Here is a 22,142-nt window from a genome sequence, read left to right as displayed (position 1 = left end):
TGTTCTTCTCTGCACTCTTTCTAGAGTCTCAACATCTTTTTTAGATCATGGCGACCAACACTGAAGGTCTTACTTTTTGGGGTAAGACCCTGTTCTAGATAAGTCTTAGAAATAAAATACTACTTTGGATGAGCGTCGTTCTTTGTTCCATCTGTAGAGAACCAGTTTGGCATAGCTATTTATGGCAGGCTAGAAACTGGGTGACTGTGAGTTCTAGTGTTCCCTTAGGCACCAAGCTGAGTGGGTGACTTTGGGATAGTCACTCAATCTCATCCTTAGGGCAGAGTCAATGTCAAACCACTTCCAAATATTTTGCTAAGAAAACTGCAGGGACTTGTCTAGGCAGTCATCTAGAGACAAGATTGACTCAAAGGAACTCATATGCACACACAATCTGTAGACTACATACCCAGATGAAAGAAACTTATGGTTTGGACGAAACGTAACTGGAAAGTTTCTATATCAGTAACTATCATTAATCTTTTACAATCTGTCTGCTTGAGTTCTACTCACTCTGGATGGAGCTGGCTCGACTGATGCCTTTCTGATAAACAGCGTATACTGAAATGGTGAAGTTCTCCGCCATTCTGATGCCTTCTGTGAAGGTGAAGTTTAAACAGCACATAATTTTTATGGAATTTCGGTTCTAACACATACTCTTAAAAGGAATCGTCATCATCAACAGAACCTTTTTCTAAGAAGGAAACCATGATTTAACTGTTTTACATGAGCAATAATAGCAACAAGCATTAACCACAGAAACATCCATTCTGGAAATGCTTTTAATGAGTATATTTACTTCCCACCCAAGTGGGGTCTAAATAATTCTTTTTCACTAGGTTCTCACAATAGCTGCAAACTACTTGGGTAGCTGTAAAAGACAAGAAGCAGGCAAATTCATGGAGGATAAGACAATTGATGATAATACTTATGACAGCCATCTGTTAACTCCAGATGTCCATGAATGCCAGTTGCTAAGAGTCTTGAATGGAAAGACTCAATTGTACACATCCTCCATTTGATTACTTGGTGTGAGAAATGAATGATGACTTTTAGTCTCAGCCAGCATAATTCCTGTGATGTTCTTATGATTTTAGTAGCATTTTTTAAATCAATAATTTATTAGTTCAGGGTTTGCTTGGATTTGAAGCAGATCACACCTTTGAAAAAGCATTCTAGATTACTGAGGATTAAAAATATCTATATTTACTAAATATAGATATTTTTATATTTATATTTTTTTATATTTACTAAATATAGATATTTTTAATCTTCAGTAATCTAGAATGCTTTTTCAAAGGTGTGATCTGCTTCAAATCCAAGGTAATCTTGTGTTATTAGATATTGTACAAGTATTCCTCAGCTTACGACCACAATTAAGCCTAGAATTTCTGTTGCTAACAGAACAGACATTTGTTCAGTGGATTTTGCCTCATTTTATGACCCTTCTTGCCACAGAGTCTAAGTTAATCACTGCAGTCGTTAAGTTAGTAAGGCGGTTGTTAAATGAATCTGGCTTCCCCATTGACTTTGTTTGTCAGAAGGTCGCAAAAAGGAGATACATTACCCTGGGAGACTGTAATTGTCATAATTATGAGGCAGTGGCCAAGGTTCTGATCACGTGACCATCAGGATATTGCAATGGTCGTAAGTGTGAAAAGTTGTCATAAGTCACTTTTTTCAGTGCCATTGTAACTTCGAACAGTCACTAAATGAACTGTTGTAAGTTGAGGACTACCTGTACTTACTAATATATGTATCCACCTTTCATATTTATTGTGAAGACACCAAAATAATTGACTTGTAGCTTACCTTCAATAGAAGTTGATGTATTCTGGAAAGGAACTTTCTTCCATGCAACAATGCTATGATGAAAATGACTGAAGTTTGCAGAAATCCATTCCACTATGTACCATAAAAGTGTTTTTCCAATAGATTTAGGAGGTTCCCATTTAACAGAAATTCCTTTCTGTTTATCAGTGAATATTTTGATATTAATAGGGGGTGGGAAAGCTACGGGGAAAAACAGATGGTGTTATATGTCAGCATATCAGTTTTGTTACTGCATATTTCCATAACTATATATTGACATCATTCAAAAGGATTGCATTGACATAGTTAAAAATGCTCATGAAATTAGTGATTAGATTCGTCTCTGTAATGCGGTGACCTCCATATATATTGATTTCCATCTCAGACATTATGGAATTTTTCCATCCCCATTTTAGTAGCTACTATGATAGTTCTTTGTACATGCTGTGATATCAGTTGTGACCAAGATAAATGTGTCAGGCCTAGCCCCAAAATGACATAACAACATTAAAACAAAGTTCAGATCTTTATTTGCATATACCATATAGACAGCATCTTGCCAGACTAAACCTATATTACCCTAATCTAATAGATGTAGCAATAGCAATAGCACTTAGACTTATATACCGCTTCACAGTGCTTTTACAGCACTCTCTAAGCGGTTTACAGAGTCAGCATATTGCCCCCAACAATCTGGGTCCTCGTTTTACCGATCTCGGAAGGACGGAAGGCTGAGTCAACTCTGAGCCTCGTGAGATTCGAACTGCGAAATTGCAGGCATTTGGCCATCAGCAGAAGTAGCCTGCAGTACTGCACTCTAACCACTGCTCCAGTGGTGGGTTGCCCCCAGTTCGCACCGGTTCTATAGAACCAGTAGTAAAACCAGTGGGAGGCTCCGCCCACCAACCGTGACATATCAAAACGCTTCTGCGCATGCGCAGAAACTTCTGTGCTTGCGCAGAAGAGCGTGTGTGCGGCCCCGCTGCAAACCAGTAATAAAGCTAAGTAGAACCCACCCCTGGACTGCTCCACCGCGGCCTGGGAAATTGTAGGGAGTGGCTATCCTCAATCTCTTCCTCTTCCTGTGATGCAGTTCTGGGCTTTGCTGTCTCTTATCTCGCCCCCCTCTTTGGAATCTGCTCTCTCTTTCCTGGGAATTTGCGGCATTACTACAGTCCATCACAACAATTCTACTTCATAGGTACATCCCATCACACAATGCCTTTTTAAAGGCAAAGGCCAAAAAAAACACTCACACACAATGCTTTAAGCCAAAAACTAAAACTCTACATTCTGTAGCATTTTCTGAAAGAAAATAAGACATGGTATACATGCATTGTGTGCAACGCTATATTCCACAAGCCACGGCTAAAAGAAATTGTGGCTCAGCTTGATGGACTGCTCATTCTCTGTTGTAATGCACAAGATGAAATAGGTTTGATGAAACTTTTTCCCATGGTGTTATCCTCTGTGGTAACATTTCTCTGTGCATTCTTCCTAAAACTGTAAAGGGTGGCTTCATATATTCCAATGCAAATCATCCATTGAGATAGAATTTTATGAGTTTTCTGTATTTTCAGAAGCTGCGGGAACTGAATAATTAAGTCGAAAGGGTAGAAAAATTTATGTTCCTAACGTCTATAACTGAATTAATGAGGCAAACAGATAGAATTTTCTACAGTATCCAAAGGTGAATATAAAAAAAAATTGTTTCTGTTAGGAGCACTCTAACAAAGAACTGTTTTTTTAAATGTTTCTAAGAATGGTATATTTAGATTGAACCTGTAGAGGGCATTGTAGGAAAACTAGTCGACAAACAAGAGAGATACGTGCTATGCAATTGTAATTCTTAGAGTGCGGAAATGATAAAAATACCAGTCTGACTACTATAGGCTGCGCTATAAAGGCATGTTTCTAAGGCAGTATCATGAGTATTAACTCATTTGTGACCTGAAATTTAGCGGACACATTTTTATACAGATAATGTTTTAATAATCACAATGACAGGAAACTAATCTTTTAAATATATATTTTAGATCCCAATTTCCTGCTATAATATTTATGCCTGCATTGGAATTATATATTTTTCAACTGGGTGTCTCTGAAATTTGGGTATATATAAATATACAAACTTGTATATTGCAGATATAGTCATAGTGGAAGGATGTAATCTGTCTGAATTAACTTAATAGCTTCAATCTGCAGATGGCAAAATTCAAAATGTATAATTATTTACAAGCGGCCATTGTCATTTACAATGGCACTGAAAAAAAGTGACTTACACTTATGACCGTCGCAGCATCATCATGGTCATGTGATCAAAATCTGGGCACTTGGCCACAGGCATGTATTTATGACTGTGGCAGTGTCCCAGGGTCATGTGGTCACCATTTGTGGACTTCCCAGTCAGCTTCTGACAAGCAAAGTCAATGGGGGAAACCTGATTTGCTTAATTACCATATTGACTTAACTGCAGTGATCTGTTTAACAACCTTTGCAAAAAAAAAAAAAGATTGCAAAATTGTGTGCGATTCATTTGACAACTGCCTTACTTAACAATGGAAAATCTGGTTCCAGTTATGATGGTTAAGTCAAGGATTACCTGTAATATATTAAATAGTAATATATTACAATAGGGACATAAATAAGTGTGGTAATAATGTTAGGGAGTCCCCAGTAGGATATTTTATTCCATTCCATTTAATATCTTTTTTTTAAAAAAATTATGGCCACCCATTCCAGAGGACTCTGAGTGTCTTGTTAATCTAACCAGAGGTGGGTTTCAGCAGGTTCTGACCAGTTCTGCAGAACCGGTAGCGGAAATTTTGAGTAGTTTGGAGAACTGGTAGTAAAAATTCTGACTGGCCCCGTCTCCATCTATTCTCTGCCTCCCAAGTCTCAGCTGATCAGGAGGAAATGTGGATTTTGCAGTATCCTTCCCCTGGAGTGGGGTGGGAATGGAGATTTTACAGTATCCTTCCCCTGGAGTGGGATGGGAATGGAGATTTTATCTGCCATGCCCACCAAGCCACGCCCACCAAGCCATGCCACACCTACCAAGCCACACCCACAGAACTAGTAGTAAACAATTTTGAAACCCACCACTGAATCTAACATAATATTTCTGAAAAATTTGCCTGCTTTGTGATATCTTACCTTGGTAATTGTGAGGCGGTTGTTTCACAAAAATATTTGCAGGTTTGGAACTTCCTTTGGAATTGTGTGCTGTCACATAAATAATGGTCACTGCTGGGGGCACCATCACTTTGCAATGTAGTTCTGTTGTTTTACATAAATCCACCTTCTCTCCTTGTTTTTCATAAAATATTCTATAATTCAGAATTTTTCCTCTGCTTTCCTTTGGAGACAGCGGCTAGAGAAATGCAGAATTGCCTTTAGAGAACAGCAAAAACTAATATTTCATTATTTGTACATATAATGTTCCACAAGTTGCAGAAATGTGAAATCCAAAGGAAAAAGTGATTGAACTAACAGCTGCTCAGGAGTGCTAAATTACACCTGACATGCCATCCACCCCAGGTAACAGCATTTGAAAGGATTCATGAAGAATTAATCAGAATCAAACAAAAAAGTAGGGAGCCATTTAAGTGTTTTACTGTCTGCCATTTCACCTCTTCAAATTGTATCTTCAAGCAGAATTTTAGTAGGATTTTTAAAAAATTTGAAATGTTTGGAATGTTCTCAAAATCAAGTGAGAAAAAAAAAACTTCTTAATATGGATAAGTCAGGGGTGAAATCCAGCAGGTTCTGACAGTTCTGGAGAACCGGTAGCGGAAATTTTGAGTAGTTTAGAGAACTGGCAAATACCACCTCTGGCTGGCCCCAGAGTGGGGTGGGAATGGAGATTTTGCTATATCCTTCCCCCAGGAGTGGGGTGGGAATGGAGATTTTGCAGTATCCTTCCCCTGCCACACCCACTAAGCCACAACATGCCCATCAAGCCACGCCCATCAAGCCACGCCCACAGAACTGGTAGCAAAAATTTTTGGATTTTACCACTGGGATAAGTCACCTTTTTCAAAGCAGGTGGAACTTTTCCTTCTACAAAGAAGCCTTCACTATGTCCAACCTCACCATTACCTGGGAGGCCTTTACCTGCAAGGAGGGACTTGGATCTAAAACACAGGTGGCCACATCCTATGTCCACTTCTTCAGAACCCTAGATAACCAAGCAAGACTGTACATCATACTTTATTTCTATATATTTATATTTACACTCTTCTATTCCATAGAACTGTCCCAATCAAATTGCAGGTATAAATCTGAGATACTTTATCCATTAAATGCTTAGAATAGTGTTCACAGTGGCTTTGCAGATGTTCCTTCTCAAGGAGCAATCTGGTTACTCAAAATGAAGATGCCAGCCAGCTATCTGGTTACACAATAAGAGCACCTGTTTCAGTGCTCTTATTGCCACAAAGTAAGCCCTAATAAAGGTTATTAGCTAGGCTCTGTCAGATTCATTCTTTGTCTTCCTCCAGTAGTGCTTCAGGCATGTCTTGCATTGTTTCATCTCAGGGAATCCTTCTGAAAATTGGAGGAATTCAAGAATCCACAAATGCAGAGTCAGAACAGGAATGATCTGATTTAAGGCTGTCATTGCCTGCTCATTTCAAGCTAAGGCTTTGGACTAGCCATGCAACAGAATTTAGGAATAAATCTAAGGTCTCTATGGAATCCAACTGGGTTCATGAATTATCTGGGGCAGACCAACTGAATTGGTCCTTCCTTCTTGCAGTGGGAATTAACTGCAGAGAATGTCAAGGCTAGGAGAGCATGATCTCTCCTTGATAAGAAGTTGATATCAATACTCAACTTCAAAGCACACCATAATTCTGAGATGAAGACCAGCTCTAGTGTGTGCCATCCCCCCACCTCTGAGTAGGGCCCTTAATAATCTGGATGAGGTACATGGTTGCCAAGCTGCCTCTGTCTCTGGGTCCACAGAAGGCAGGTTGAAATGCCTCAGAATCATGAGCCTAGAAAACTCCACCTGATCTCTCCCACAGAGCTGAGAAGTATAGGCAGGGAAGCTGTTACACAGCAGGAAAGTTGGTACAGAAGCAGCAATCCCAATGGATTGTCCAATTTCACAAACAAGGTCTCACAGTCTATCATATCCAATGCAGCACCCCTAAAAACTTCCAAAGATTCCTGAATGACAACAACCACATTTCCTCCTCTTCCCCAGCGTTATATCTGATGCCACATTCAAAACCCAGAAGGGCAAATTTCTAAATAGGGAACCCCTCACCTTTGTATCCAATCAGGTTTTAATAATACAGAATAGATAGGTGTTTTCTTTAAGAACAGCCCACACCTGTCTTCTGCTGCATTGCTCCATGCCACTTTCCTGATACGATATCTTTGCTTTGCTTCCCTTCTCCTTCATCCAGTTCCTCCAACTGGTGTGCTCCCATCTCCAAGTGAAAGGGTTACATCATCACACCCTCACACATACTAGTGCAACATAGGATGTCATAAACACACCCACACATTATGCCTAGCACTCAGCATCTGCTATGTGGGACAACTGCCCATGTGACACTAGATATCCAACTCCACCCCATGCATTATCTCCCAACCACCCTTCCCTCAGGTGATGAACTAGGAGAAAACCAGCTATACCCTCATCTGGCCCATTGGCCCGGATATGCTTTCCACTGTTTTTCCACAGAAGCAGGAGAAGAAATTACAGCCTCGCCCAGTGCCCCTTCCCACAGCCAGTTTAGATTATTAATCCAGCCCTTTTCTCTCAACCCTTTGGAACCACTGAGGTAAACTGATCAGGTCTGCTTCAAAATGGAATCCATAAAGCAGTCTTCACTCCTTTTTAATCTGCATTGCATGGCCAACAAACATTTAAAAGATTTGACTGTGTGGTCAAATCTGCCCTTTTGACTTTTTTGACCTACACTCCCACAGTGGCCCCTGGTTTTTATTTGATAATGATAATCTCTATTTTATTTTATTTTTAAATGGTGTTTATTATCACCTTGATCAAGACAGTCACTTCTTGGGTACTATTGGGATAAACTGGCCCGAATTTCCTCCATACATCAAGTACCGCAGCTGGTTCTGTATTTAAAAAGAGGAGAGAAACATATGAGAGAAACAAATATATATAAAATGACTTCTATTATAGCATTGCTCTTACACTGGGGAATAATTATAATAATGGAGTAAATGAACTATTTTTAAAAATAGATTTTAAAAGATAATAAGCAAGCATGGAAAACAAGACTATGTTGATTTTGGAAAGACAGCGTAGGAAGCTAATAAATAAAAAAGCATATATTTTATGACAGATACAAGTGTAAACATAATTATAAATACACGAAAAGGATACGAATAAAAGAAAACATTAGGACAGGGATGGTAGGCACGCTGGTCCGCTTATGCACGCCTTTTACAGACCTCTTAGGAATGGGGTGAGGTCTACAGTAGACAGTCTAAGGTTAAAGTTTTGGGGATTTGGGGAAGAAACCACAGAGTCAGGTAGTGCATTCAAGTCGTTGACCACTCTGTTGCTGAAGTGATATTTTCTGCAGTCTAGTTTGGATCGGTTTACCATGAATTTGTATCTATTGTGTGCTCTTGTATTGTTTTGGTTGAAGCTGAAGTATTCATTGGCTGGTAGGACATTGTAGCAGATGATTTTATGTACTATGCTTACATCAGACTGAAGATGGCAAAGTTCTAAGTTGTCTAAGCCCAAAATTTCGAGTCTGGTGGCATAAGGTATTTTGTTGCGGGCAGAGGAATGGAGGATTCTTCTTGTGAAATATCTCTGGACTCGTCTGATTGTATTAATGTCCGATATGCAGTGCGGGTTCCAGACAGATGAGCTCTATTTGAGAATTGGTCTGGCAAAAGTTTTGTATGCCCTAGTTTGCAGTTCAATATTACCAGAGAAGAAACTACTCAAGAATAGGCTAATAACTCTTAATGCTTTTTTAGCAATGCTGTTACAGTGAGCTCTGGTACTTAGATCATTTGAGATGAGAACTCCAAGGTCTTTGACAGAGTGAGGGTCATCTGTTAGGTTGTATCCATTGCTGAATCACATCTTGCAATATCACTCACTGAGCCTGCATTGTTTGAATTCCCTCGGAGTTGTAATTCAATTACATATGGAGAGTGACAACTTCTCTGCCAGTTTGCTGGAGAGGGAAACTACCTATAATTGAGTTTCTACCTACCATTAGTAAGACAGTACTTATTATTAATACCTAGTAATTACTGGGTAATTACTCAGGGACAGGGACACGGTGGCTCAGTGGCTAAGACACTGAGCTTGTTGATCGAAAGGTCAGCAGTTCAGCGGTTCAAATACCTAGTGCTGCGTAATGGGGTGAGCTCCCGTTACTTGTCCCAGCTTCTGCCAACCTAGCAGTTTGTAAGCATGTAAAATAGGGACCACTTTTGGTGGGAAAGTAACAATGTTCCGTGTGCCTTTGGCGTTTAGTCATGCCGGCCACATGACCAAAGAGATGTCTTTGGACAGTGCTGGCTCTTCGGCTTTGAAACAGAGATGAGCACTGCCCCTTAGAGTCGGGAATGACTAGCACATATGTACGAGGGGAACCTTTACCTTAGTAATTACTAATAAATTATGTAACAGATCAGTAAGTAGCTATTAGCTGCTGCTTTATCAACCCAAGTTCACACTTTCAGTTGAAACATAAAAGGCAGGCCTTATTCACAAGACATATGGAATCACAATCTAGTCAATCACATTTAAATTTAGTGCATTATGTGAACTCACTGTTATCACTTTCTGGTTCAATGTGTTATTCAGAGAAAATTGGGTCTATGGTGTAAACTAAGTTAACTTTATATAAATATGTTGTGTGTTAGTACTGTAGTGGGAAACTTTTTCAGTATTTGAACATATCATTTCTCCCCTCTTCCTGACAATGAGAACAACAACAGTATAACAACAAAAAAGTATCACAAAGCTGACTGCCAAATAAGAGCTCCCAATAGCTAAAACATTCAGGAAATGACAGTTTTAATAGGAAATTACAACAATGGGAAAGAATTCACCTGATGAATTTCACATCAGAATGTAGCTACTAAGGGGAAAGGAGGCTTGCTAAAATAAATGTGCTAAAAGACTCTTGAATGGGAAAACAAAAATATTTTTTTCTTACTTAGAACCCAGTTCTGTCAGCAGGGGTCACTAATTCTCTGATAATATGGCTTCCTGTAATGTGCTAAACTTTTATCTGGTGTTGACAAAAAAAAAAGTGAAACTGTGTGCTAACCAGAGTTGTATGTTGTATTTCTTACCGAGGTTAGAAAGTTTCTCCTTAGAGCATGGGGCTTGTGGTAACTTTCGGAGGGAAACAGCAGAAAAAGCTTGGACCGACAATATTTTACTGCTAAGCCTACAAAAATCTCTCCTATTCCTCAGTGAGTTCCCACTGGCAACAATATTCCTTCATTTGTAGAACTTTTGGCTGGTTAGCTCAACTCAGTTTTTAAAATTGATTTTCTCTCCTCAGTCACTGCTGTTTTAACTACTCAGGTGAAATGAGAGCAAAAAGCAGAATGGGTTATCCTAATTCTGACAGTAGTAGGACTGGCAAGGACCAAATGTTTATGTTTGTTTGTTTATGTTTTATTGAATTTGTATACCGCCCTACTCCCGGAGGACTCAGGGCGGTGAACAAGCACAAGATAAAATACAGAAATACAAAAGTTAGAAACAATTTAAAACCAAATTAAATAATTTAGCCCACGACAATTAAAATCCCAATAATTTAAAACAAATTAAAATTTCAGTTTAAAAAATTTAAAAGAAAGGGGAGAAAAATTAGGCCAGGCCGGCTTGCTGGAATAAGAGGGTCTTAAGAGCATGGCAGAAAGTGCGCAGATCCGGGATCCTCCGTATCTCCGGGGGGAGCTCGTTCCAGATAGTGGGTGCCCCCACAGAGAAGGCCCTCCCCCTGGGGGCTGCCAGTCGACACTGCTTGGCTGACGGCACCCGGAGGAGCCCCTCTCTATGAGAGCGTACCGGCCGGTGGGAGGCTGTTTGTGGTAGTAGGCGGTCCCGTAAATAACCAGGTCCTAAGCCATGGAGCGCTCTAAAGGTGGTAACCAAAACCAAATAAAGAGTAGGGTTTCTTACCTTGAATTTTTGCAATTTGATATGAATTATACTAAGCATATTATTTCTATCAAATGACTAAGGATTGGTCCCCATGTCTTGCTTATCCCAGTTTGAGGATGGCTGCTCAAAGACAGGAGCAAATATTGTCCTCAACCTGTCTCCATCCCACATAAAGGCAACCTCCATCCTTTCTTCCTTGTCCCATTTCAAAAATAATGTTTTACAACTTCTGCCCGCTCTAGACATGTTGTATGTTTGAGCTTCCTTTCTTTCTAAGCAAATATCTCTCTTCCAGTTGGCCATTGCACACCATGGTAAGAAGACCCCATCTGTCTGGTCATTGGTTGCTATCTTCCATGGCCTTCTTATGGAAGGCTTCCTGCTCCTTCTGAAAGGATACTCCCACTGTGGACCAGTCAAGCTCTGGACATTGGCCCTCCACTTGTTTTTAAAGGGTTTGGTGGAGGACTGGTGAAAAAGTAGACTTTTTTCTTTAACAAATTAATCTGTGAAAGCATGGTCCCTCCTTTCATTTTTTTAACCAGATGAAATTGATGAGGGTTCTGCCAATTTCCTCTGCCTAAGCACTATAGCAAAAAGCAGGGTAGAAGTTTCCTTGCCACCATGCTTACCTGTCCAATGGCAGATAGGGGGAATGGGAAAGCATTGATGGGGAAATCAACAGGAAGAGTCTTATGCAAAAGAACCACCAATGGAAAGTTCATGTCCCCAAAGGCTGCCTGTGTAAAAGGAAGTGATTGATAGAGCCGTGGTGGCACAGTGCCGGCTGCCTGCAGTTCGGCAGTACAATTCTCAGCGGCTCAAAGTTGACTCAGCCTTCCATAGTTCCGAGGTTGGTCAAATGAGGACCCAGATTGTTGGGGGCAATATGCTGACTCTGTAAACTGTTTAGAGAAGGCTGTAAAGCACTATGCTTTACAGCACTATGAAGCAGTATATAAGCTGTTGCTTTCCCCAGCAAGGTTATAAGGAATAAGGAAGATGTGGAATCTGCTGTCTAGAATGAAGACCTGGCCAGCATGGATGCCAATGCTGAAAAGTGGATTGACAGTATTGTCTTCAATGGGCTTCATTTCCAGCTATTTCAGTATGGGAAAAAGGCTGCCACAGTATCTGCATATACAGGTAGTCCTCACTTATTGAATGATTGCTTAGTGACCATTCAAAGTAACAATGTGTCCCTCAAAAGGTACTTGTGATCCAGTTACAGAGTTCTGATGGTAGCACAGCCTCCTGCACAGTCACCTGCATTTGGCAACCTTTATGGTGGTTGCAGCATTCCAGTGTGTCATGTGATGGCAATTTATAACATTGTTGCTGGAAATCGGCTTTTTCAGACGATTTCTCACAAAAAAACCAAAACAAAACGCCCATAGGAATGCATTCACTTACTTAACGGCCATGGTGGTTGCTTAATAACTGTGACATTTGCTTAATGACCAACATTTGCTTAATGACATTTGCTTAATATTCGCTTAACAACTGCCTCAAAAAAGGTTGCAAAATTAGGTCAGTTAGGTGGGTGCCTCAACTTATGACCGTCATGACTTACAATGGAAATTCCAACTCCATTATGATCATAAGTTGAGGACTACCTATAAAAGCTGAAAGAAAAAAAATGTTACTGAGAGATCTGCTACTACCTGAGGAGCAGCACTGGCCAATCCTGTTGATTGCAAATATTTTAATGAATATTTCCAGCACACATGGCTGGAAAATGATAGGATCAATCTTCCATACATGCATTTTCCACAAACATCTCAAATTCATAAAGACCACAGTGCTACGGTTATATATAACCTGATGAATATAATACAGGAAACAAGAGCAAAAAGATATAATCTAGTATTCCAGTTCCTGAGTGACAGCTTCCTTTTGCTGTATATATTTTCTAGTCTGTCTTTTTGCTGAAAATACTCAGAAACCTGTAATTAGTTGATTTATGGAGGCTTCAATTCTTTACCCATTCTCTGTGGAATTTTTTTTTTTTTTGACTTGAAAAAGATGTTCAAGAAAAAGCAGTGAAACTCACCTTTCTCTGGAGTAATATATACTGCAGATTCACTCCATGTGCTCCACAGGCTTCTGGGGTGAGTTAGTTTGCATCTAATTTGAAACTCATACTTTGTATATGCATCTAAGTTGTACTCGGTGTTAAGTTCATCTCTTAAATTAGCATCCCAGTCTCTTACCTAAAACAGAGAAACAGTAAAATCCAATTTGGCACTCTTCTGATCTCAGCCTAAATCTTTGGTTCCTACATAGCGTGGTGTGAACCCCAAAGGCCTCCATCTATAGTGGAAAGTGATTTCTGTTTTCAAATATGATTTACTGTTGTACCTGCTTTTCCTAACAGTCAACTTCTTTTTTAAATCAGTGATAATTGAATAAATCAAACAGAAATGGAGCATTCTTAGGCAGTGGTGGGTTTCAAAGTTTTTTACTACCGGTTCTGTGAGTGTGGCTCGGTGGGCATCGCATGGCTTGGTGGGCGTGGCATGGTGGGCGTGGCAGGGGAAGGTTACTGCAAAATCCCCATTTCCTCCCGATCAGCTGGGACTCGGGAGGCAGAGAATAGATGTGGGCAGGGCCAGTCAGAATTTTTACTACCGGTTCTCCGAACTATTTAAAATTTCCGCTACTGGTTCTCCAGAACTGGTCAGAACCTGCTGAAACCCACCTCTGTTCTCAGGGCTAGCATCCTCAAAACAAGGATATTAAAAACAGCAATATAGGTGATAATGTTAGATTCTAGATGTAAATGGCTTAGATGGCAATACAAATTATTTTAGCTGCATTTGGAAATATTCCTGTTTATTATATTTAATGGGACCTACTTTTGCCTCAAAGCCATGTTTGGATAGTAACACTCAGTAGAAACTCAGAAGTTTCTGAAGTTCAATCCCAAACTGTATGTACATCACTGGATCTCTCAACATTTCTGTTAAGATAATGTACCTGAATTTAATGGGAGCAATGATGCTTATTCACTCTGTTTTGGGATTATCTGAGAAAGAACATCAATTTAAACTAAAGTAGTGCTAAAGGAAAGGCTCAAAACAATCTTTCCATTACATTTACAGCTATGTATATATTTAATTTTCTAAAAATAAAATGTGAAGATAATAAATATCTGCTTCCTACTATGTGGCTAGCAACATTTTGCTCATGCTGGAGGGAGGAAAACATACTTATCTATAACAAACTGAGGTTGCATCAAAAGCGATAACATCATGCAAACTCTTTTTTTCTACATTTGTTCCCAAGATCTGAGTATGTTAGCTGTGTGCTTAGTGTCAGGATATGAAACTTGTTTAGTCGGTTGCCCCCTTGCTTCTGCCTATGGACCCCAACGTGTTCCTATGTCTCCTAGTTTGTTGCTCTGGAGATGATACACTTTCTGGAGAAAGAAGAGTCATCACAGGCTGGGTAAAGAAAGAACTACTGCATCCCAGCACCATCAGTTTTCTATATCAGCCGGTTCATTCATAGAATAAGCCATGCATGCAACTCAACCAATCTAAGAGTTGCATACTGCATGTATTGAAAATGTAAGAATATATAGGTGTGGCATTCTTTCAATTGTATTAACAAATGTATTCCTCTTACATATTTATTAAAAAAAATGAGAGACACTGCCTGGATTTATCTTTCTTATAATATAAAATCTTTTCAAACCATATAACAGGAACTATATCAAAGAATAATCACTTGTAATTCACTAAATGGGTCATAGGGCAAATATTCTTATCAAATTTGCCCTCCTGATAATCTTTCAAGCACGATGGATTACAGTTTCTATAACCTCCATTTTTGGGAAATACAGAAATGTGTAATATGAACCATGTGTGTAGAGGAAATGTTTCACCACAAAACCAAAATACTGAGCCTACAAAGTTATTGTCATCCAACTGAATTATGAAATGGAATGATCAATAAAAAACTTCATTGCTAATTAGAAGAAGGAAGGAAGGAAAGCAATGTCTCACATGCCAAGTTTCACTTATTGTCTCCTTATATCGCTCCTCACAATGCGTCTCATTGATTGCTGTTTGCCTTTTCCAATGTATTATTGTCTTGAATCCTGGAGACTCCAGTGTTTTATTTTGAACAACAACAGGTACAGCTGGTATTACTAAAGGAAACATAAGAATGGCACATCGAATTTATAACAATAACATTATTAGCATTTTTCCCAACATGCATATTTTAGAAGATTGTTCTTATACTTCAAAAGAAGTACAATAACAGTAGATATAGTTTCTACACCAATTCATTTCTTAGATCTTTTGCTGTACAGTTATTTTCCATAAACACATTGTTTTGTTAATGTTTATGTATCAGTCCCATTGTGCTTTCCAAATGGAGATTATTTTATAAAAATGCTGTCACTATCCAGAATTCTTATTCTTACTTTGAGAGTTCACTTAACAGCTATTGATGATCCAAGTAAACCTAATTCAAGAATGTTTGCTAAGTACAATGGGACATTAAAATAAAATAAAATAGGACACTTGAATTTAATTAGCTGCCCTGTCCAAGTATCCAAGCCAAAGACTATGAGTTTTTCCATAATTGCACTTAACCATTTTATGTGACAGAGTCTTTTTCTGCCTTGTAACTACAATGTTGCCTTCAGCTTATCCCCAAATCCACGAATGAGAGCACTGATGATATTACCTAGTTAGGGTAATGGAACATCTGAAAGAAAACAAGCAAGCTCGGAGAGTACTAAGGACCCCTCATTTCAACCCTGAGCTACAAATATTTATTTATTTAGTTAGTTAGTTTGTCAAACATGTACAAGATAACAGGTAAAAGTATAAAATAATCTGAATACATGAAAAGAGTAAATAAAAAGGAATATTAGGACAGGGATGGTAGGCACGCTGGTGCACTTATGTATGCCCCTTACAGACCTCTTAGGAATGGGGTGAGGTCAACGGTAGACAGTCTAAGGTTAAAGTTATGGGAGTTTGGGGATCTAACAACAGAGTCAGGTAGTGCATTCCAGGCATTGACCACTCTGTTACTGAAGTTGTATTTTCTGCAATTGAGTTTGGAATGGTTTACCTTGAGTTTGTATCTATTGTGTGCTCGTGTATTATTGTGGTTGAAGCTGAAGTAGTCACTGACAGGTAGGACATTGTAGCAGATAATTTTGTGTACTATGCTTAGGTCAGACCGTAGGCGGAGTAGTTCTAGGTTGTCCAAGCCTAAAATTTCAAGCTTGGTGGCATAAGGTATTCTGTTGTGAGCAGAGGAGTAGAGTACTCTTCTTGTGAAATACCTCTGGACTCTCTCAATTGTATTAATATCCGATATACAGTGCAGATTCCAGGCAGATGAGCTGTATTTGAGAATTGGTCTAGCAAAGGTTTTGTATGCCCTAGTTTGCAGTACAATATTACCGGAGAAGTTTCACAAGATTAGGTTGACAACTCTTAATGCCTTTTTGGCAATGCTGTTACAGTGAGCTCTGGCGCTTAGATTGTTTGAGATGAGTACTCCAAGGTCCTTGACAGAGGTCATCTATGAGGTCATATCCTCCCAGCTTGTATTTGGTGTTCTGATTTTTTTTTGCCAATGTGTAAAACAGAGCATTTGTTGGTTGAGATTTGGAGTTGCCAATATTCTCTCTTATTCTCTCTTATTGGTACAGACATTCTTCTTAACTGTACCATTGTTAGATCAGAATCGTTCCTCTTATTCTATCCATCTAAAGTGTACAAAAATAGATTTCTCAATTACTGTGGAGGGAAGTTGAATGAGTGGCAGTAACCCAATGCTGACATAGGACAGAGATTGACAATGGAAATTTAATGCCCATGTAATTTTCTGCTGGTACAAAAATCAGTGGATAGAGCTTCAATTCAACTATCAAAAAGATCCTATGATATGGCAGAAATTAATCCTCAATGCTTTCATATAGCTTGTTAAGAAAAATATCAAAAATATTATAGCTTAGATAACACCCTCCAATCTAAGGTGTTTCACCACTAGAGAATTATAGCATTTTCACACCATTGCACAGACATTGATGAAGTAAAGAAAGCTTTATTCTGGTTATTTTAGCAAAAAGGTGGCTTGTAGGAAACATTGAAAAACACTACTAGGGAAATGACGTAACTTTCTTCAGCCTCACATACTTAGAAACAGAAGAAGATAGAATTGCTTTTCATTAAAATTGTTCAAGTCACTCCAGCTCACATCATACACGGCAGTACAACTTATCTCACTTATTGGTGAGAACACTAAGAATACTCTTACTCTTGAATTTGAGATGCAAGTGCTCCACTTGCATTCCACTCCAACAACCTATACATACACATATGGAAGGGTGAGTAATGTCTAACTGTGATCTGTTCCTACTTCATTTCTTTGCCGTATGGAAATGCCTAAGTTTGCTTTGACTGAATTTTCCAGCTTTCAACAGAAAAAAAAATAGCGCCCAGTAGAGGCACTCATTCAGAAAAGTAGGCATTTTCCTTCAGTCTTTGCCATTTGTTGTCTTGTGAGCGCTCGTGTCATATAGCAGGATTGCAGTGTCATTGCACAGAGCAGGACGGACAATTAATCCCACATCAAAAGTTTTTGCTGCAACTACAAAAGTAGAAGAAATATGAATACTCACTTCTTGCAGCCTGGCATTTATCACTGTTTTGGGGACCATATGTTTGGGTAGGGAGAGAACATTGCTCTCTGGAACTTGTAACATAGATTAGAGACCAAGGAAGTCCTTTATTATGACCTTGTCATGGGTTTTGCCAAGCATTCAAAAGTGTAAGTAGGAGCTGGGCATCTTTTTCCAAGGTGGAGCTCAAATTGGATTGATGTTAACTCCCAGAATTCTGGGTGGAGACTTCATACTGGCTGGGAAATTCTGAAAATAGAAGTCCATACATTCTAGATTTCTCAAGGTAGAGAAACACTAGTATAGAGGAGAATTGTTCTACAACAACAACACTTATATGTTTTATATTTTAAGTTTCCGATGTCTTTTGGGCTTTTCCAGTTTGACTCAAATTTGAATATTTAAATATCCTCATGTGACATCTGGCTTTTTAATTCTACATTATAAACTAAATAAACTAAAAAAAGTCAGAATGAGATTGTCTCCTGATATGAGCAATGTCTGGCTCTCAAAATCAACATAATTTATTAAACTTGTATGTCACAAAAACAACTCTGAGCAGTTCACAATTGAACAAAGAAATAATAAAATCAATAAAACTTAAACGGTAAATATATAAAAAAAATTGGATTCATCTGCTTATGATACATATTGTTTAACTTTCTTCAGATTAGGAATCAGGGTGTCCAAGAATATACTTTCCAAGTCTTAAACTGTCACTTCTAAAATTCCTTCAAAAGATTTTACTATAAAAATACTAGTGACAAATTTCATGGAAACTGCAACCTGTGTGTGTGTGGGAGGGGGAAATAGGTTTTCCTTCAAAAAAAAACCCCCTGAATCATATATTACCTATGGTGTTGAGATCAACATGAAGTTCTTCTGAACGAATTCCACCCAAGTAATTTTCAGCATGGACCGAGATGGAAAAAGTTTGGTTTTTCTGTAGTTGATTCAATGGAATGATAACTGAACTATTGTTTGAGACAAATTCTTTGTTCTCTTCTGTGAATAAACTGCAAAGATCAAAGAAGAGTTTAAATAAAAACGTAGCTAGTTAAATATTTGAATAAGTAATTAAAACAAGATCTGTAAATATTGTTCTAGAAAAGTCATTGTTATTAGGGGTCAGCATGTTTTCCCTCACATGTTGTTAAGGATAATCCAACCATTGGTAATTTTGTTTAAATTCTACTGCTTTCAAAGGGAACCTAGCTTTGTAATACAATACAGTCCTATAAAATTTCAGTGCAGCAAAACCTATCATTTCCAAGGCAGTGTTATTCATCAAAAAGAGAGAACAATCTGTAATTTAAAAAAGCAGAAAAATACTTAATTCTTATCCTGCCAGATACCCCGAAAATAAGACATGTCCTGAAAATAAGGCCAATCGGGCTTTTCAGGACATGTGATAATATAAGCCACCTTCGCAAAATAAGCCCCCCCCACCAACTACTTGCCCCACTCCCCCGAGTTCAGCCAAACTCCTTGAACTTGCGAGAAAGTTTTTTCTACAACATGTCTCCCTGGACAGAAAGGCGAGGAACGTGATGGTGCTAGAAAGGTAAGACGCGCATCTCGCGGCCCAATACGTCCCACCCCAATGGCAACAGCAGCCTGGCTGCTTCCCTTCCCCACCATCTCTTTATTGAGAGGGGTGGCAGGTGGGATGGGGGAGAAGTGAGACGCTTCTCGCCCGCCCCACCTGCCACCCCCAAATTGCACCCTAAAAGGGGTGGGTGGGGGCGGGTGGCTAAGTGAGGCGCAGGAGTCCTGTCATGCCTGGTGGGGGGGGAAGAAGAGATGGCAAGGGGAGACACATCTCACTTTTCCCATGTCCTACCTGCCAGAAAAAGTCTTTGTGAGACTTGTCGCACCGCCGCCGCCTTGTAGAGCAGGACTCTGCAAGGCTTGTGCCGTTGCATGCAGGAACTGCAGCACAGCCGCAAGGTTCGACATACTGGCACAGCCGCTAGCGGCAGGATGCCAGCTGTGCCGGTATGATGTAGCTCGTGGCAGTGCTGCAGTTCGTGCATGCAATGGCACAAGCCTTGCAGAGTCCTGCTCCACAAGGAAGCAGAGGTGGCGGGAGACATCAGAGCAGCGGCCAATGCGAAGAATGAGGAGAGGAGGCAATGGCAGCAATGGGACATCCAGTCCCACAGTTACTGCCTCCTGCACCCCAAAAATAATAAGACCCTCCCAATAATAAGGCCAAGCCCTTATTTGGGGGGGGTGTCAAAAGAAAATAAGACCCTATCTTATTTTCGGGGAAACACGGTAGTTTTTCCATGACTTTTCTTTCTTTGGCCATTAAGGATGTTTTTCCTGCTGAAGTACATAGAACTTAAAACAACTGTTCATTTTTCTGCCTAAATTTCAAATTAGAGTTATAAATGTAGAGAGGGGCCAATAACCTATTTTGGGGATATTCCTGAGAGTTTACTAAACAAATTAAGTTTCTTTACTTTTTCTCCTCTGAGTTAAAAGCATTCTACACTGCTATTTATCACCCTTTCTACCTCCCAAACCCACAGACGACCTGCAATTTTTCTCACTTTGGCTAACCTTGAAATTAAAATAGTCAAAGAATATGATGAGTCAACCAATGTTTTCATTCTAAACTACCAACAGGAGATTGCAAAAATATAATATTCTCAATGTTCTGACTCCTACACTTTTGTGAAACAACTCCCTTTTTCTCTACGCCATGAAAACAGGTATTGTTAATACCTTCATCCAAATTTAGATTACATAAAGTGTATATTTATCTGGTGGTTTGCATAATATGCACTCCGAGGAGAAAGGAAGATAGGATTCTTCCTAATTTCAACTCCTCATATCTAGGTTACTGTGCATCAAATAATAATTGCTAGGGCCATAAAGTATCAAATTAGCCTGAACTGGGAGCTGCATTTTAGATGGATTTTGACAGACAAAGTGTATTTGTCTGGTCATAGTTCAGAAACAAACATGTTCCTTCAACCCATCATGCCACCTTTCCCTTTTAAGGCCTTGTGAATAGGATGCAATGTTGTTTGGCAACCAGGGAAACTAATTGAAGAAACAGCTGCCACTAATACTAATAATAAAAAGTCATGTCAAAAGCTCTACTAAATTTCAGCCGAAGAGGTTGTAGAAAAAATGCTTTTAAAATGCCAGTAAATACCACCTCTGACTGGCCCTGCCCCCATCTATTCTCTGCCTCCCGAGTCCCAGCTGATTGGGAGGAAATGGGGATTTTGTAGTAACCTTCCCCTGGAGTGGGGAGGGAATGGAGATTTTACAGTATCCTTCCCCTGCCATGCCCTGGGGTGGGAATGGAATGAATAAAACTTTATTACGGTCCTCGACCAGCAATAGATATATAATAAATTAAAAATAATGGGTGGGAATGGAGATTTTACAGTATCCTTCCCCTGCCACACCCACCAAGCCACACCCACCAAGCCATGCAACACCTAATAAGCCACACCCACAGAACTGGTAGCAAAAATTTTTGAATCCCATGTGTATATACCCACATACACACACATATCTGACAGAGAAACATCAGTCTAGTCTGAATATATACATATACATGGCAAAAAAAAAAAAAAAGACTCCCGCAAATTTACAAGATGGATGGTATAAGGGACAAACCTGTTACAGACTCTAGTAGTCCTACTGTAAATACTTTGAAACCTCCTCCCAGAGGAGAGCAACGGAAACAGACTGTGAAGTGGGTATCTGGGGTCTCTAACAATGCTTCGAGCTCTAAGCACATTGTGCTTATAAAACAGTATCCTGAATAACAGGAAGTGAGCTTCCTATAATCTTCTCAGCTGTCCTTACCACTCTCTGTATGGACCTTCTATCTGAGGCATTGCTACTACCAAACCAAACAGGGACGCAGTTTGTTAAAATGCTCTCAGTTGTGCCTCTGTAAAAAGTGTCCATGACAGAAGGAGAAAGATGTGCTCTTCTCATCCGTTGCAGGAAATGCAAATGCTGGTTTGCACGCTTCACTAAAGATAATGTATGAAGAGACTAAGTCAGATTGTGAGTTATCTGCACCCCAGTTATTTAAAACTGTTGACCACATCTACAGCTGAAGCCTTGATACAAAGTGGAGTATAATTATGCTGGCTCTTTCTAAAATGACCTCTTTTGTTTTACTAACATTCAAAACCAAGTTATTTTTATTGCACTGGACCACCAAAGCCTTCACCTCCTCCCTATAAGAATCTTCATTGTTGTCCCAGATGAGGCCTACCACTGCTGTGTCATCCCCATACTTCACAATATGATTCATAGCAGACTTGGCACAGCAGTCATGAATCATCAAGGTGAACAGTAATGGACTCAAGACACAGCCCTGTGGGAAATCCGTACTCAGGGAGATGGAATTGGAAACTTTTCTTCCAACTTCATCAAACGGGGGCATATCAATAAGGAAATCAAGTATCCAGTGACATAAAGAAGTACTAAAACCTAATAGGCCTAGTTTGTTCACCAAATGCTGAGGAATGACTGTGTTGAATGCTGAACTAAATT

At 39.4% G+C, this 22,142-nt stretch overlaps 1 protein-coding gene across 1 annotated transcript in view; it reads right to left on the bottom strand.

The window, feature by feature from the left end:
* Positions 1-22,142, bottom strand: part of IL23R (interleukin 23 receptor) — a 45,981-nt gene that overhangs the window by 10,797 nt on the left and 13,042 nt on the right. The window contains exons 5-11 of the mRNA XM_087891095.1: positions 18,459-18,622; positions 14,962-15,107; positions 13,005-13,164; positions 7,829-7,911; positions 4,969-5,185; positions 1,813-2,013; positions 514-597 (exon numbers count right to left, since the gene is read on the bottom strand). Coding sequence (XP_087747221.1) covers positions 514-597; positions 1,813-2,013; positions 4,969-5,185; positions 7,829-7,911; positions 13,005-13,164; positions 14,962-15,107; positions 18,459-18,622 — 1,055 coding nt within the window. The remainder of the gene's footprint in view (positions 1-513; positions 598-1,812; positions 2,014-4,968; positions 5,186-7,828; positions 7,912-13,004; positions 13,165-14,961; positions 15,108-18,458; positions 18,623-22,142) is intronic.

Source organism: Pantherophis guttatus, chromosome 3 (genome assembly GCF_059756535.1).
Source record: "Pantherophis guttatus breed Tessera chromosome 3, ASM5975653v1, whole genome shotgun sequence".
In the NCBI taxonomy this organism is placed as follows: Eukaryota; Metazoa; Chordata; class Lepidosauria; order Squamata; family Colubridae; genus Pantherophis; species Pantherophis guttatus.
The sequence above is the reverse complement of the archived record's forward strand: the minus strand, read 5'-3'. Positions and strand labels throughout refer to the sequence as shown.